Raw genomic sequence first — 16,973 nt, 5'->3', positions numbered from 1 at the left:
ACATCTTAAGAGCAGAAGAAGAGGGAGAGAAAAGTCATTTACTGGAAAGGAAGAAGGACTTTTGTAAACATAAATCATCTGTAGGAGAAACGATAGGACACGTGGTAGTTGTGTGGCCAGGTAGATTCAGGCATGATGTAAGAATTCCCCGTTACTGAGTGTTCCTTTGCCCCGAGGAGGGGACTTTCTCGACAAGCAAGTCATTCTGAGTGTTTTGGGAAGGCTCACTGCCTACTTAAAAGATTTCAGGCACTCAAATGCTTTTTTTTTTTTTTTTTTTTTTTTTTTTTTTTGATTTTTCGAGACAGAGTTTCTCTGTGTGTAGCTTTGGGCCTTTCCTGGAACTCACCCAGGCTGGCCTCGAACTCACGGAGATCCACCTGCCTCTGCCTCCCAAGTGCTGGGATTAAAGGCAGGCGCCACCACTGCCCTGCTCAATTACTCTTTGTTTATAATAAGTTTTTTGTTGTTATATTCTGGACCACTTCAAAAGCACATGTATGTATATTTGTGTATTCATATTTTTATTAATATATTAGATAATATCTTTCTGTGATAAATACATAAGAGCAACACCTTACAGGAGGAAGGAGTTATTTTGCCTCTGCTCTTAGAGGTTTGGCTGGCTCCATTGTTTCTGGGTCACGGTCAGGCAGAACATCATAGCAGAAGAATGAATTGGAATGAAGTTGCTCACTTGTGGTCAGGAAAGTGGAAGGTTAATAGAAAGGGGCCAGGGATAAAGTCTTGTGTTCCCAGGGCACAGTGACATACTCTCAAAGCCCACCGTTGGTGACATGTTTACCCCAGCACGATCTCTACTGGTTGGAGACCAAATGAGGGGGAGATATTTATCATTCAGACCAGCACAAGGATAATCAGACTCCATAGGGAGCAAATTTAGCACTGTGCCCCATTGGCAGAGTGAGAGTAGTAGGTTCTCGCCTAGAGCCTCTACCTTGTGTAGCTACAGATTCTTGGACCTGATGATGGTACCAGGTATAGGTTTCATTTTGAGGAGCAGGCCTTAAATCTTGTCACTCAGCCACTGGTTACTGCCATCATATTCATGCCACTGTTGTCCCGGTTGGTACATCCTGCCAGGGTGGCTGTAATTGTAGCCTGCAGCTTCCACAGCTGGACCAGATTGATTTCTCTCCTCCTCCAGTCAGCCGCATGCATAGCACCTTTCAGCACTATGAAAGCCAGCCAGTAGGGGTGAAGCTTCCAGGTCAATGCCAGCTGTTTTTTTTTTTTTTTTTTTTTTTTTTAATTTCATGACTCAAATATAGGATATCCTCAGCGATAAGATTTTATTTTCAAGCTCTGGAGCATAACCAAGAGCAATGACGATAGTCTTTGTCACTGGCCAACACTCCAATAGAGGTCACCCATACCTGACATAGGCCAACATGATCCTAAACAGAGAAAAAGCATTTCTACCCAAATCAGGAATAAGACAAGGACATACATAGAAAGGCTCCCCTGTTCTCCTGTTCAACATAGTACTTGATGTTAAGTGAAAGAGATGAAGGAGATACATACATCAGGAATGGAAGAAGTCCAAGTACTTTATTTGCAGATGACATGATTCTCAAAAGACCATAAAGATTGCCAGAAAACTACACTGGATAAACACATTCAGCAAAGTAGCAGGATACAGAGTTAAAACAAACAAAAAAATCAGTAGTTTTTCTATATAGTGGTGATAAACACACTGAGAAAAAAAGTTGGGGAAACAATGTCACTAATATTAACCTTGGAAATTAAAATATCTTGGAATAAATCTAACCAAGGAAGTGAACAACTTGTACAATGAAAATCTGAAGGCCCTGAGGGAAGAAATTGACAGAAGATAGAAGGACTTCCCATGTTCATGGTTTAGTAGGATGAATGTTGTGAAAACGGCCGACCTAGCAAAGGCAGTCTGCAGATTCTGTGCACTCACCGTCAAAATTTCAATGCAGTTAGTCACAGACACTGGGAAAAAAAAAAAAAAAAGAAGACCTTTTTTTCTTTTGGTTTTCCAAGATAGGGTTTCTCTATGTAACCCTGGCTGCCCTAGAACTTGCTCTGTAGACCAGAATGGCCTTGAACTCAAGAGATTTCTTTTGCCTCTGTCTCCCAAGTGCTAGGATTAAAGGCGTGTACCTGGCTAGAAAAAAAAAAAATTATCTTGAAGTTTATATGGAAATTCAATAAACCCAGGATAGCCAAGACAATTCTCCATGTTTTTATGATTATGGAGAGTGACAGAGATAGCACACAGGGGTAAATCAATGTTTACGTATGCTCCTACCAGTGCGTGTCTGGCATTTGGAGTACGTTGCTCAGTGGCTCTTTCCTCTGTCTCATTCAGCTGTTGAATTAAAGGAGACAGCTATGACAGCCTTAGGCTTTTGTGATTCTATTAATATCACAAGAGAACTTTTCTTCGGCTTTGCTGATAAAGGACAGTGAGGAAGGGAACCAGAAGGCAACCAGATCTGAATTGCAGAACTATTCTTCAGACGAATGAAGGACATTAAGTATCTATCAGTACACCGCTGTTGAAAATTTAAGTGGTTTGTACACGTGTTATTTATAAAAGGTATTCATATATACAGAGCTACATATTGAATTTGCCTACAAATATAACTTTTTATAACACATTTTCATGTTCTTTTGTGATGAACAGAACAGTCCAGCGCCCCAGTAGAAAAAAACATTACTTTGGAAAGGCCTTCTGACCTGGAACTCATATGCCAGTTCACGACATCTGGGGATTTGAATTCAGTGAATGTGACTTGGAAAAAAGATGATGTATTTCTTGAGAATTTTGATGTTTTCAACACAACTAAAGTGGGAAACACCTTGTACAGTCAGTACAGGTATGTACATAAGGGTATACACTGCCAGCCGTAGCCAGTTTCTATGTAACTTTCTACTGATAAAGGATTTTTCCTTTGCAGTCATTTGAATGTTATGCTAATAATCTAATTTTCCTGTTTACAGAATTACCTCTGTTTTAAAATTTGGATTAATGACTTCATTTTTGTTAAATGTTTGTAAGAAGTAAGGTTGTATTAATAATTCTAATTATCTCCAGGTTCATCATTTTTAATAGCAAACAAATGGGAAATTATTCTTGTTTCTTGAATGGAGAAGAGGAGCTCAGAGGAACATTTAATATCAGAGGTCAGTATTTATAACTTCAGCATTACGTCCTTAGATTTCTATGCCCCTCGTGTTTTATGTAATTACTATAGTAATAAATGTAGTTCAGCTGAAAGAAAGTCACTTACTTTGCACTGAGTCCCAAGAGGTAACCTTGACCATGCTCTTGCCTTTCCTAACCCGCCCCTTTCTTCTTTTTCTTCTATCTCTGTTTAAAATACAAATTTTAGCTCAAAAGGCCAGCTGCCAAGGTTTTCATAACTTCTATAAATGTCTTAAATTTATTTGTTAATTGAGCCCTCTGTTTCGGAATATTGCTTTACGTGTAGGTGTGTTACATTTGTTTCTGCTGCACTTGTTTCATGATGTAAAGAAGTGTTGCTGTTTTTTACCTTGCCTGACTAAGGCACCTGATTGGTCTAATAAAAAGCTGAATGTCCAATAGCTAGACAGGAGAGGGATAGGCGGGGCTGGCAGGCAGAGAGAATAAGTAGGAGGAGAAATCTAGGCTTGTGCGGGGAGGGAAGAGTAGAAGAGAATGAGAGAGAAAAAAAGAGACAGCTGGGGTCAGAAACGAGGCAGCTGCCAGACAGACAGACATGAGAAGCAAGAAAGTAGGACATACAGAAAGAAAGGTAAAGAGCCCCAAGGCAAAAGTAGATGAAGAGAAACAGATTAAAGTAATAGCTAAGATAAGGCCGAACATTCATAAATAGTAATAGGTCTCCAGTGTCATGATTTAGAAGCTGGTTGGTGGCCTAAAAGATGTTACAGCGTCTCTAAGTCATCTAGATTGTGAGTTACTACGCTCCCAGTCTGAGATATTATAGTTTGATAATATGTATCAGTGGCTTTAAGACTTCAGGTTCAGAGGACTATCAAAGTCTCATATACCTCTGTGATGCACAGTGGTGCTTGAGTTTTGGGTCATCAAGTATAGGCATTTCGAAACACAGTCATGTGTCTTCCAGAGACAAGATGCTACTTGTGAACTGCATCATTGGGTAATTTCAGCCTTGATGTTCAGTGTAAGCCTGGGGAGAGTGTAGCCTACCACAGACCTTGGCTGTGTGGCAGAGTCTGCTATTCCTAGACTAGAACTATATCTATGCTCCTGCCAGTGCGTGTCTGGCATTTGAAGTACATTGCTCAGTAGCTCTTTCATCTGTCTCATTCAGCTGTTGAATTAAAGGAGACAGCTATGACACCCTTAGGCTTTTGTGATTCTATTAATACTGCAAGAGAACTTTTCCTCAGCTTTGCTGGTAAAGGACAGTGAGGAAGGGAACCAGATCTGTATTGCAGAAGGACTATTCTTCAGATGAGAATGAAGGGCAAGAAGTATCTGTCAGTAGACCTAGGTATATCTAGGAGGTCCCTGTGCTGAATGCAAGTGTAACACAAAGAAAGGCATGTGTTTATCTAAATATATAAAAACAGAGCATAAAAGATGGAAATGGTCCATGTGAGAAGAGCATTTTCTATGGATAAATTTGCTGGACTGGAATTGATCTGGCAAAGGAGAGGTGAGTGATTTGAAGACTGACTACTGTATGCTACTGTAGAGTTTTTTTTTTTAAAAAAAACACGGCACACTTATGCACTGCTAAATGTAATTTTAAAATGTTTCTAATTTTATAATTTATTATATTTAACTTGTAACTTTTTATTTTGTAAATTATTATTTTTTTAAATATTTGACCTTTATAATAGTAGCCTAAACCACACTCATTTTGTTTTGTTTTGTTTTTTTGAGACAGAGTTTCTCTTTGTGTACCCCTGGCTGTCCAGGAATTTGTTCTGTAGACCAGGCTGGCCTTGAATTCATAGAGATCCACCTGCCTGTGCCTCCTGAATACTAGGATTAAAGGCATGCACCACCACCCTGTTTAATAAACTTTTTTTTTTACCTTCATAAATTACTTTGTTAATAAAGAAGACACTCCCATTAAGTACATCACTATCAGTACCTTCTGTTTATTGAACTTGACCTACTGGGTGGTCTACAGAGCCACAACCTAGGGTGTTGTTGGCTCCTGAGAACAATGCTGGACCATGGAATACTTCTAGAGGAGCCTAGACATGTTGAGGTCTTTCCTTGGAAGCATGCCCATGGTTATTTGCTCACTTTGGTTTTGGTTTTGTTACCATAGATTTGATGTTAAGCAGGTAATTTAGGATAAACATTCCCTTCTCTGAGTAGAATCCTTTCAGTATCAGGGTCCATGATTTCCAGTGTTTTCGGGAATGAATTGAAGTCTGCTAAGTTTCTATTAAACCATCTACTGTGATTTTTCATGGAGGTTTTTGATTTCTCTCAACTCTTCTCCAGTTATCCTTCTACTGGGAATGGGGATGTTTCAGCTCCTTCATGTTAATGTTGTTTTATTGGTGACTGAAATAGCATCCAGTAGCATTTTTTTTTAAAAACAATTTTTATACAAACGCAATTATGACATCCATCTCTTCCTCCTGGGAATAAATAATTAGAATATTTTTCTCATCATTAAAGACAACATTAGAAGGCCTCAGTGTTGTAACAAAGACTAATTGTTTGAGTTAGACAACTGCCTTCATGAAAATCCCAACATTCTGTGGTAGATTAGTGAACCACATGGTATCTGGTAAGTGGAGTCTGTTGCCATAGCAACTGCTTTCGTCTTGGCTTCGTGTTCAGTTTTCCCTAACAGTTCTGAAGCCCGAGTAGCCGCTGACACACATGGACGCTGTGCTCAGGGCTCATTCATAGCAGAATGGCCTGCTTCTTTGCTGTTTGATTTCTGATTGGTCCACTCCCATGTCCCTCAGAAGTTCCCTGTACACTCACACTCAAGACTTATTTTTTTAATTATTCCAACTTGGAAATGATAATGCACCCTTGTAATGATACCGTTTGGTCTTTGCAGTTGCAGAAATTGCCGTCATCCTTGGATTATGCTATGTATACTCTTGGTGTAGCTTCTGTCCCTTTGCCTGATTTGACTTGTGCAGGATAGTCACCGTGTATTCTCCGGCTTCTCTTGCTTCTTCATTAATTTCTTTCCTCTTTGACTACTTTGCCTTCCCCTTATCCCCCTTCTCTTCTGTTCCCTCTTTTCTTCTCCTTCTTCACTCCCCCTTACCTCCGACCCCCTTCCTCTTTTCTTTCCAATGAACAAAGAATAGAAAATGTAGACACTTCCACTGTGAATGTTAGGGTTGTCTTTGTTAGTTTTGTGAGGAATTCCATTGGCAATATGATAAGGATTTTGTGGGATCTGTAGACTATTTTGGTCACGAAGCCACTTTCACATCTTTCAATCTACTGGTCCATGAGCAGCTGGATCCTCTCCCATCACCCAGGATGTTCCTCAGTTTCCTCCTTCAGTGTCTTCAAGCTTTCAGTGTAAAGGTATATCACCTCCTTAGGTTATTTCTAGGTTTTTTTTTTTTTTTTCTTTAAGCTATTGTGAGTGATATTGTCTTGTTGATTCCTTTCTTGGCGTATTTGTTATTGGCATATGAGAAGCTAATTTTATATATTGATTTTTGTGTCTGCTCTTTTGTTCAAGATATTGATCAGATCTAAGAGTTTTCTAGTGGCGTCTACAGGGTCTTTTAAGTCTCCCCTCCCCCGAATTTGTATCCCCTTTATTTTTTTCTCTTGTGTTGTTTTTCTAGCTAAGACTTTCAGTTCTTCTAGACTGAATGAGAGAGTGAAGACCCTTCTCTCTCATTACTTTTGTTTTTTTCCCCTTTAGAACAGCGAAGACTCTAAGTCCCCATACATAATGCTTTCAGTGTGCTGAGGTGTGTGCCCCGTATTCGTAGTTTCTTCGTGGCTCTTATCACAAAGGGTGTTGAACTTTGTCTACAGTTGAGGTCTAACTGAAGGGGTAGGGCAAAAAGCGACAAGTTGCAATATGTGCAATATAAAACCAGAAGAAACTATTTGAGGTCGATAGAAAGTAGGGAGGAGGTGGACAGGGTGTTTAGGGACAAAAAGAGTATAGTAATATATATGTACAATGATACGTATCCCATTCGTGATGGAACACTGGGCCCATCTTGTGTATGGCTGGTGCAGGTCCCCATAACTTCTGTGATTTTATGAGTACAGATTGTCATGTCTAGAAGGCAGCATTTTACAGCATTCCTTCCTATTCTCTGGCTTTTACATTTTTTTTCCACCTTCCTTTTTCAGGGGGTACTCCAAGGTCCTTGGAGGGGTTAATATAGAAATATATAGAGATGAGTATTAACCACTATGTGCTGTAAAAAGAACCTCTACCAAGGCTGAGAGCAGCACTGATATGTGGGTATAAATGTAGATATTTAGATGGCAGTGTGAAAACACATATTCAACACTACAGTTTATAGGTTCCCTCCAGGGCCTCTGACCTCCCAGCCACAGGCTTTTTATTTTGATTTATTTTTGAGACAGGGTCTCATGTAGCCCAGACTATTTTCAAACTTGTTCTGTAGCCAAGGATGATATTTGACTTCTGATTTTCCTTCTTCAGCTTCCCAAGTGATGACAGGCATGCACCACCACACTTACGTCCATCACAAGTTTTAATCATATCTTGCAGGGCTGCAAAAAGCTGTTGCATATCTCCTTTGAAAATTTGCATGGAGCAGTTTAACTCAACTCATTTGTTTTTAATGCCCACTTAACATTAATGTAACTTTTAAGTATGTACTATATCCTAAAGACATTTATAAAATTACTAATTTGGGTCCTTTCAGAGTTTCCTTGCTAAAAATTAATAACTCTCTGTAATTCATTTAAAATTATTTATTGTTTGGAGAAATAATTTTATTTGAGTAGAATTTAAAGGCATCTGTACAACAGCTTATATCATAGTTATTATTTTATTAGATTTGTTAGGCTTATATATTAGTGCATATTTTTGTAAATATTATCTACATGGTTTGCTTATGGTTTTTCCTGGGAAGAATGATCTTTGCTTATTAGTATTACAAATAAATATGGATAAAAAGCCAGTTTTATCTTGTGCTGTAAGTTGATGAGCCAAAATTAATGAGCCAGATCATTCTTTTTTTTGAGACAGGGTTTCTCTGTGTAGCCCTGGCTGTCCTGGAACTCATTCTGCAGATCAGGCTGGCCTCAAACTCAGAGATTCCTCTGCCTCTGCCTCTGCCTCCCAAGTGCTGGGATTAAAGGCATGCGCCACCACCGCCCGCCTACAATTGAAGCTGTTTATTGCACCAATCACGGCACTACACTGTTACACAGTGTACAAATATTCCTCAACAATGTTACTGACAAGTATGATGGAAAAATATATCCTGCTGACTCTGTGTGCTTGACTGTCAATGCTAGACAGAGCAAGAGAGCGGAGGTGCAGCTGCTAATACACTGGGGATCATGTCCCACCCACCTACCCACCCACCCACAAATTCATGATGGCATGAATTATCTTAGTGGTGGGTCAAATCTTATGTGAGAGAGAGAAAAAACTTCAGTAACATTTATTAATATAAAAAATCTCATAATGAGCCTGGCAGTGGTGGCGTATACCTTTAATCCCAGCATTTGGGAGGCAGAGGCAGCTGGATCTCTAAATTTGATGCCAGCTTGGTCTACAGAATGAGTTTCAGGACAGCCAGAGTTACACAGAGAAACCCTGTCTTGAAAAAAACCAAACCAAGCACAAATCTCAGAAAATGCAAAAAATGTAATGGTGAAATTTTGATAATACAGCATGTGTTGAGCCTGGTTCTGGGTCAGTCATCTGTCTTTCCTGAGAATTTTCCAGATGTGAAGCATGGAAAAGTAACCTAATAGAGTCTTCTAACTATGTCTTAGCTGTCTTTGCTTCACGTGATAATTTCTCATTGCCCTTGAGATGAGCATGACATTTGGGCCAGGGTTCCATCCTATGAATGCACACGTACAGAGCTTTATTTTCGTCACTTTGGAGAGCTGTTACTTTCACTGGGTAGATTCAAGCCCCCCTTTCTAGTTTGAAATAGACTTTGCACCCTCCAGTCCTGAGACTCCAATGTGTCCTACTTTATTCAAAGTTTTGAAACACTTAAAAAGAATACCTTCATCCTGTCTTTATCAATACATGTTTCAAAATGTGAGCAGTGGCCCTGAACAAACTGTGATCCCCAGTACAGTTTAGAAAAAAAAATACTTCTGGGTCAGGAGTGCTGGCACACACCTTTAATGTCATCACTCTGTAGGAAGGAGCGGGTGGATCTCTTCAAGGCCAGCCTGGTTTATATATCAAATTCTAGGCCAGCAAGGGCTACCCAGTGAGATCCTATCACAAACACACACCCACCATCTATCTATCTATCTATCTATCTATCTATCTATCTATCTATCTATCTATCTATCTATCTATAATTATGTCTAGTATTATATATATATATTCATATTCTATTCCATACTGCTATTGATAATCACCCTGAGCAGAGCCGATGGAAGCTGGGCAGCTTTAGAAAAGGCTTCTGGCTGAGTCAGACTTGCTTGATCTACAGACCTTTAGCCTAGGAGACAGTCAGGACACAGAGGAAGGACTTTGGTTTCCATGTTTCAGCTTCTCTGCCTCTGCGTTGTCACCTAGTGTTTGGGCTGCAGCCTTATCCCAGCATTCAGACGGGCTGGTTTGGTAGCACATCCGTGGTTCCTTAGCCAGCTCCTACAGGTACCTGATTCTTAAAAAGCCCCTTCTTACTGCCTGTTACGTGTCGAGCATCTCCATCATAGACCTTTACTGAGCAATGGAGTTCCACCTATTCCCCTACCCTCAGTCCAAAAATTGACTTCCCCACTTTTTTTTTTTTTAATTTATTTTTATTTTACATGCATTGGTGTTTTGCTTGCATGTATGTCTGTGTGAGGGTGTCAGGTCCCTTGGAACTGAAGTTACAGATAGTTGTGAGCTGCCATGTGGTTGCTGGGAATTGAACCCAGGTCCTCTGGAAGAATAGTCACTGCTCTTAACTGCTGAGCTATCTCTCCAGCCCTGGCTTTCCCACTTTTGGTTCTTGGTTTGTGCAGATGTGACAATCTTTTGGTTGTATTTCAACACATAATTTCCTGCTAAAGGAAATTTCTTGAGAAAGAAGCATGCTGTGCTAGCTAATTTTATGTGTGACCTGAGAGTTGTAAGCTGAAATAAACCCCTTTTTTCCCCGAGTTGCTTTTGGTCATGGTCTTTTATCACAGCAATAGAAACCCTAACTAAGACACATACCAAGTTTGAGAAATAGAGTGTCTAGAAGATAGAGAGCCTGGGATAGCAGAAACTGGGACCCTGACTAGTGCTGGGCTTTAGAATCTTCTTCGGAGCAGTCTTTACCTAATAGTGAGCTCAGCCTGGTACAAGAAGTCAGTGAACCAGGGCTTTAAAACTTCCCTTTCTGCTTTTCCGTATGGGCCTTGAGAAGTGTGACTCAACTCCATTTTAGGTTTGGTAGGGAGGGACCTTGTGGCTTCAGAAAACGACAAGCAAGTTCTGATCCATGCTTGATCTGTAGTTCTTTAATTGACACCTTCCAAAATATTGCTGAGTCCTCTACTCCCTGAAGTGAACCACCAGCCCTCAAACACTGGCTGTTCCCATATTTCCCATCAGTTCTAGAGCCTCACCAAGTGCTGCGGATTTGGTAAAGAAGCCTGGTGAGAAGGTGGTGTGAAGCTGGGAGGTTGGAAGTGCTCTTTCACGACATCCAGGACGTTTTCTAGTCTTGATGACAAAAACCATGGATAGGGAACCATGCATAAGCGAGCCAAATCATGTGATTGTTGGCTAGCCAGGAATATAAACGTTGCTTGTGTCAAATCTTAGGAAGACTTGACAGTGTGGGTAGCTCCTTTCTTTCTTTCTTTCTTTCTTTCTTTCTTTCTTTCTCTCTCTCTCTCTCTCTCTCTCTCTCTCTCTCTCTCTCTCTCTCTCCCTCCCTCCCTCCCTCCCTCCCTCCCTCCCTTCCTTCCTTCCTTCCTTCCTTCCTGGCGAATGCTTACAAACTTCAATCAAAGTATTAGAATAGTCTATCCCTCAACAACCCGAACTTAGCTTAGTGTTTATGACTGTGGAGAAGGAAGAGCGTTCATCTGAACTGGGGGCAAAAACAGAGTCAACAGGGATGGAATTATTTATGTCTCTCAATACCCAGTTCTAGAAAACTGACAAGTCCGTGTGCTACAGTATCAGCCAGTACTGCCATTTCCTCTTTCTAAGGCTAGAGACCAGAGTGTTGAATGCAGGAAAGGAAGTTATATAGAGTCTAACAGAGACCTCCTCTGTCCACAGACCTTTGCCCAGCCTTGGGCAGCTCCCACCACCAGTTTTTAGTGAAGAAATTGATCCCGCCGTAAGAAACAAATCAGAATAAAATGTTCTGGGATTCCACCCAATTGAGCCTTTAACATTTTGACATTGAATCATTTTCTTTTCCTCAATAACTTAAAATATCCTTGTTACATCAGTATCAAAACAGATGGTCTGCTCTGTTTCCCTTGGATCTGAGAATCGCTTCCAATTTTTTTCATAGTGGTTATTTTCCTCAACTTCTGAGCCATCTGGATTTATAAATGAGTTTGGAGGTAGTAGCTGTAGACTGGAAGTGTTGACATATAGTAGCCTGACTTGGGGCAGAACACCTTTGGAAGAGACTCCTCTCCCCTCACCCCCTTTCCATTTAAATACATTTAGATTGAAATTATTTTCTTAAGATTTTGGTTCTTGGTTTTTATCAAATTACTATCTGCTTTTTTTCCTGTCTCTTCTCATTATAAACAGTATGTTGTAAGTGAGGCATTTCTGTGTTACTCTTAGGTTTTGTAGTAATGTGTAGGGTGATTTTTTTTTATCTATTCTTTCTGCTCCACATACCACATATGTCTAGAAGGAAGCTTGTTTTGATCCTTTTAACCAGTTTTCTTTCTTGTTATTGGGAGAACCTAGCTGGGCATCCTAGTTTAAGTTGTTGTAATTGTATGCTGAACTACAACATGCCTACAGAATCTTATCTACCCCTTGGCTGGATGGCCAGAGCAGTGTGAGAGCTTGTCCCACGGCTTCACTGAGGATTTGTCTCCTTTGTGGTATTTGAATGGACCAGGGCTCTCACTGGTCTGGAGCTACTGTTTCTTCACTCAGCTCCTTGGCTCTTTTCTCCTAGTCATTCATCTCTTCTTCTTGTCTTTGTCATCTCTGTTTCCAGATGGTCTGGGTGACTCACAAAGAAACTCAGTTTAAAGTTCTCTCTGTTCTTGGGGTGATTTCAGACATCGACATGGTTCTAAGACACAGATAGATGAATGATAGTTCTCCGCCTTTCCCCTATAGAACTTATCTCTCCTCTGCTCCAAAGGGCTAGGTGACCTAAAAATATCACACAGGATAGTAATTGTTCTTATTAAGGTGGCTAATGACATTATATATCAAGGGCACGACCATTAATTGTAGGAAAACTTGATTTAAGAGTGCTGTGCCATGGCAACATCCCAATAAAAGTTGGAACTTTGTGACAGTCATCATGTATCAAGCACTTTCCATAAATAAATTCTTACTTAACCCTTTACAACAACACAGCAAGAGTGGAATGCACTATCCATCAGATATCTTTATATCAAAGCTGTCATTAGATGTCAAGTATTTATTCCTGGCCCCTCAGTCTTATCTTCATGTCATTATTAGAACATTGTGCTGAGTTCTTTCCAACACTTATACCTGACATTTGAAGATAATCCTAAGGAGGGACTGCTTAGCAGGTGTCCGTAAGTAAGGTATGCTTGTGAGTTAGTTAGTATAAGGAATGCTAGGCTCTTCCAGTAGGGTCAGCTCACCAGTTATCTCAGCTGGGTGGGATAACTGGAATCCAAGCACTTTAGTCCGGTCACATACACTCACCTCTGATCGTGTCCCATGGCAATGTCATAAAGCGCTTGCCTCTATTGCAATGCCTGATTGGTGGTTTTCGTCTTTGTAGACCATTTAGTTTCATCAAAACATGTTTCTGAGGTTACAAAGAGTGTGACAACCAGTGTCTTAGTTACTTCCTTTCAGTGTGACCAAACGCCATGACCAAGACAACTTACACCCGAAAGAGTTCATTTGTGCTGACGGTTTCCGAGGTTTAAGAGTCTGTCATGGCAGGGAAGTGTGGCATCGGGCGGCAGGCATGGCGGCTGGAGCAGGAGATGGAGGAGGCCCTCATCTTAAACCTCAGGCAGGAAGCAGAAAAAAGCAAACTCAAGTGGCGAAAGGCTTTAAGCTCTCAAAACCCGCCTCCAGTGACATACTGCCTCCAGCAAGGCCACACCCTAAGCCTCCCCAAACAGCCACCAACTGGGGACCAAGTATTCTAATACTAGAGACTACGGAAGACACTTACTAGTAAGACCTCCATACCCACTGACTTCGAGATTGCCCTGTCTGTCATTTTTGGATTATTGAAGCACTTATGTCTTCATCACCCATGCCTGTCTTTACTATTGACTTTGCCTCGTTACACACCACTTGACCAATAACTCTGAAGAGGACAATGGTGAGATATATATACTTGTATCAGAACCAATGATTTGGGTTCTCTTTAAACAGTAAAATATAGGAGGCTCACCAAAGGACAGAACCCACAAAAGAAACTGTTTTTGATCCTTGTCTGGTTAATTAACGCCATAATTCCTTTTTCAATTATTACCGATTTTTTTTTTTCCCTTTCCCATCTTTACAGTTCAGGCATCCTGCAAATGCTCAGTTACATCAGTAGTAGAAAATTTAAGAACCCTTGGACAGCACATTTAACCTAGAGTCTTGGAAATCTTTCTAATCTCTGCACTGAAAGTTAAAATTACCCATAAATTTTGACACCATAATATTTAGCTATCCTTGTTGAATAACTTTATAAGGAATTGGAAAACACAAAACTAAAAAAAAAAAACTTAAAATTAGGAAAAAAGAAAATGGACAAAGGTACCTTGTTGATCCATCTCCATAGTCAGTGTGGGAATGATGAGGGACAGATATCACCTGTGGCTTTCAATTGAATACTTGTGTTCCCATGTCAGAATTTGCTTAAGCGAATTGTTCATGTCTTTAAAATGTATTTTTTCTGACTTTATCTTCTTTAGCATTGTTACTTAATTGTATAAGCTTCAAACTGTCTTGACTAAGAAATGTACCATAATTAATATTAGTATGCGTCCTTTTCATGTAATGATATAAACATGTTTCTAAATTTTATTTCTTTTTTTTTTCTTTTTTTCTTTAATTTCCCTCCTGACAGTGCTGCTATATCAATGCAGAACTTGTGCACACTAGGCAGATGCTCTCCCATGGAGCCACATCCTCTTTCCCCCTTGATTTTCCTTTGTTCCTCTGTGTTACCACTTTCTCTAAGTCGGCTGGCTGTTTGCAAACTTGCATCCATGAAAAGATTTTCTAGCCTGAAAAGTTTGACTTTTTACTCATGCGCTCTAAGGGGGAAGCTGTGAAGACAGTGTCCCACTATCGCAGTAAGTAGGGAGGAAAGGAAACAGCCTTGAAAACTGGGGGCTCCTCTATCCCAAGCATTTCATAGTTTGTTGCAAACGTGCAATGGTTGTAATTTTAATCACTGGAGGCTTTTCTTTCAGCGGTACGTTGCAGACAGTCCTATTGGGGTTTTCCACCCGCTTCTGTTATCACTGCTGCTGCTACCACCTCCTAACGACTACAAGTTGGTTTCATTTTATTTAACAATCAAAACTGCACAATGAGAATGATGCATTAGTAAGAAAACGAAGTGGGGAAATGTCCTGAAGTTTGGTACATTTCTTTTGCTTAAGCAGTCTCAGTAATGAACATTTTTTCTAAATTTTTCTTAGTACCCAGTGTTCATGGAAAAAACAAGCCATTGATCACTTACGTGGGGGATTCTACTGTCCTGAAGTGTGAATGTCAAGATGGTCTTCCTTTAAATTGGACTTGGTACATGAGTAATGGAAGTGTACAGGTAAGATCATATTTGCTGGGAAGACAGTTCAGTTGGTCAGAGTGCTTGCCCTTTAAGTAGGAGGGACCAGAGTGTGGATCCCCTGTGCCAGTGTAAGAAGCAGGGCATGCCATTCGAGACATGGAGACAGGACCATCCCATAGGCTTTCTGAACCAGACAGGCTAGTCTTGACAGGTGAACTCCAGATTTAGATTCTGTCTCAAAAACAAAGCAGAGAATAATTGAGGAAGGCCACTTGATGTATCTCCAGCCTCCACATACATCACACATAAATGTGCTCAAACACCCACACAGACATGTATACACATGTGTATACACAAAAGATATTTTCTCTCTGATTTGAAGAAAACAAAACAAAAAACCCTTTTCATTCTTAAATAAGATTATAGCTGACTCAAAATTAATTCTCAGGGAAACTAACACTTCTGTTATAACTTATAATTACCAAGAAACCACAGTGATAAATGGTGTTGTTATTGGATGTTCTCAGCATATTACATTATATGTGTGAAGAAGCTCTCAGTATTTTTTTGGATCGTACTTTTTTCTTTTTAGGTTTTGCAATTTATTTAAATTTGCAAATTAAATTAAATTATTGCAATTTAATTAAAATCTTTGAAAGAAAACCAAAATTCATTTTCAGGATGGGCTCGGTGGTGTGTGCCTGTAATCCCAGTAACAAGAAAACTGAGACAGGAGGACTGACATGTGTTTGAGGCAAACCTGGACCAAAGAGATGGTTCCAGGTAAAGCCAGGCTAACCAAGGCTGCATGGCAAGGCTCTGCTACAAAACAAAATTAAAAACAAAAACAGAGAGAATTTTTGCCTGGTTTAATGGCATGTGCTTATAATCCCAGACCTGTGGGAAGCTGAAGCAGGGGGATCGTTGTGTTTTCCAGGCCATGTATAGAGGTTTTGATATTATCCCAGACTACATAATGAGGCAAAACCAAAGCATTTTTAATTGACCAGGTTAGAAATAATTTCATCAGAAAATCCTCACTCACTTCTGCTTCTTGCCAGTAACTAAGAAAACAAAGAACAAAATCCCACGCTCCTTTTCTAGTTTGTCTCCTGAAGTATCTGACGTGGGATGCAATGTACTGGCACTATTTGAAAAAGATGAATGGAAATTCGGTCACTTAAACTTAGCTCTTAGTTTTTGTGGGGTGTCATTAGCGCTTTAGGGTATTTCACACATTGGAAAGAAGTGGATGTCAATGCTTATATATCTAAGACAATTGGCTGATATGAAGATATGATATGAAGAAAACAAGAGTATTCAATGAATAAATTATCACTGGCTTCCTGTCCTTTCCCGGGTAGCTCCAAAGAGCTTAAAACTTGGGGCATGGTGCTGTGGGGTACCCTTTTCTTGCCTCAATGCTAATGAGTTTTCATATTAAAGTCCTATTGAAGAAAAGCTGTCATTCTAGATGGGACACATGAAACAGAACAAATCTTTCAATGACGTTTTAAAGAAACAAAGTTGGTGTTGCAGTGAGCTGTTGAGGAGGACGGAAGAAGGGCCTGGGAAGGAGCGTGTCTACTTCTGTGATAACATTGCTTTAATGTTTCAAGAAAATAGCTCTAGATCATGCAGGGGTCAGCTTGAACAATGGGTCCTCTGCCTTTTGTCTTATAGATGATTAGGACAGTTGTCTACACATGTTGTTGAAATATAAATTGTAAAAACAAATAACAGTTGTGATGTGTGGAATATATAGCCTAATTTAAAGTTGTTTTCTGGGTTTGCTGTATGAATCATTATTCTCTTCATTTGGCTTTGATCCTGATCATAATCAGCTGTGAGACAGGGACAGAGAAGGGGTCACAGGTCAACATTTTAGGTCAAGT

At 40.0% G+C, this 16,973-nt stretch overlaps 1 protein-coding gene across 1 annotated transcript in view; it reads left to right on the top strand.

The window, feature by feature from the left end:
* The window catches only part of Emb (embigin), a 52,941-nt gene that overhangs the window by 24,668 nt on the left and 11,300 nt on the right, over positions 1-16,973 (top strand). The window contains exons 3-5 of the mRNA XM_006984403.4: positions 2,678-2,870; positions 3,089-3,177; positions 14,987-15,114. Of these exons, the coding sequence (XP_006984465.3) occupies positions 2,678-2,870; positions 3,089-3,177; positions 14,987-15,114 (410 nt within the window). The remainder of the gene's footprint in view (positions 1-2,677; positions 2,871-3,088; positions 3,178-14,986; positions 15,115-16,973) is intronic.

Source organism: Peromyscus maniculatus, chromosome 15 (genome assembly GCF_049852395.1).
Source record: "Peromyscus maniculatus bairdii isolate BWxNUB_F1_BW_parent chromosome 15, HU_Pman_BW_mat_3.1, whole genome shotgun sequence".
In the NCBI taxonomy this organism is placed as follows: Eukaryota; Metazoa; Chordata; class Mammalia; order Rodentia; family Cricetidae; genus Peromyscus; species Peromyscus maniculatus.
The sequence above is the reverse complement of the archived record's forward strand: the minus strand, read 5'-3'. Positions and strand labels throughout refer to the sequence as shown.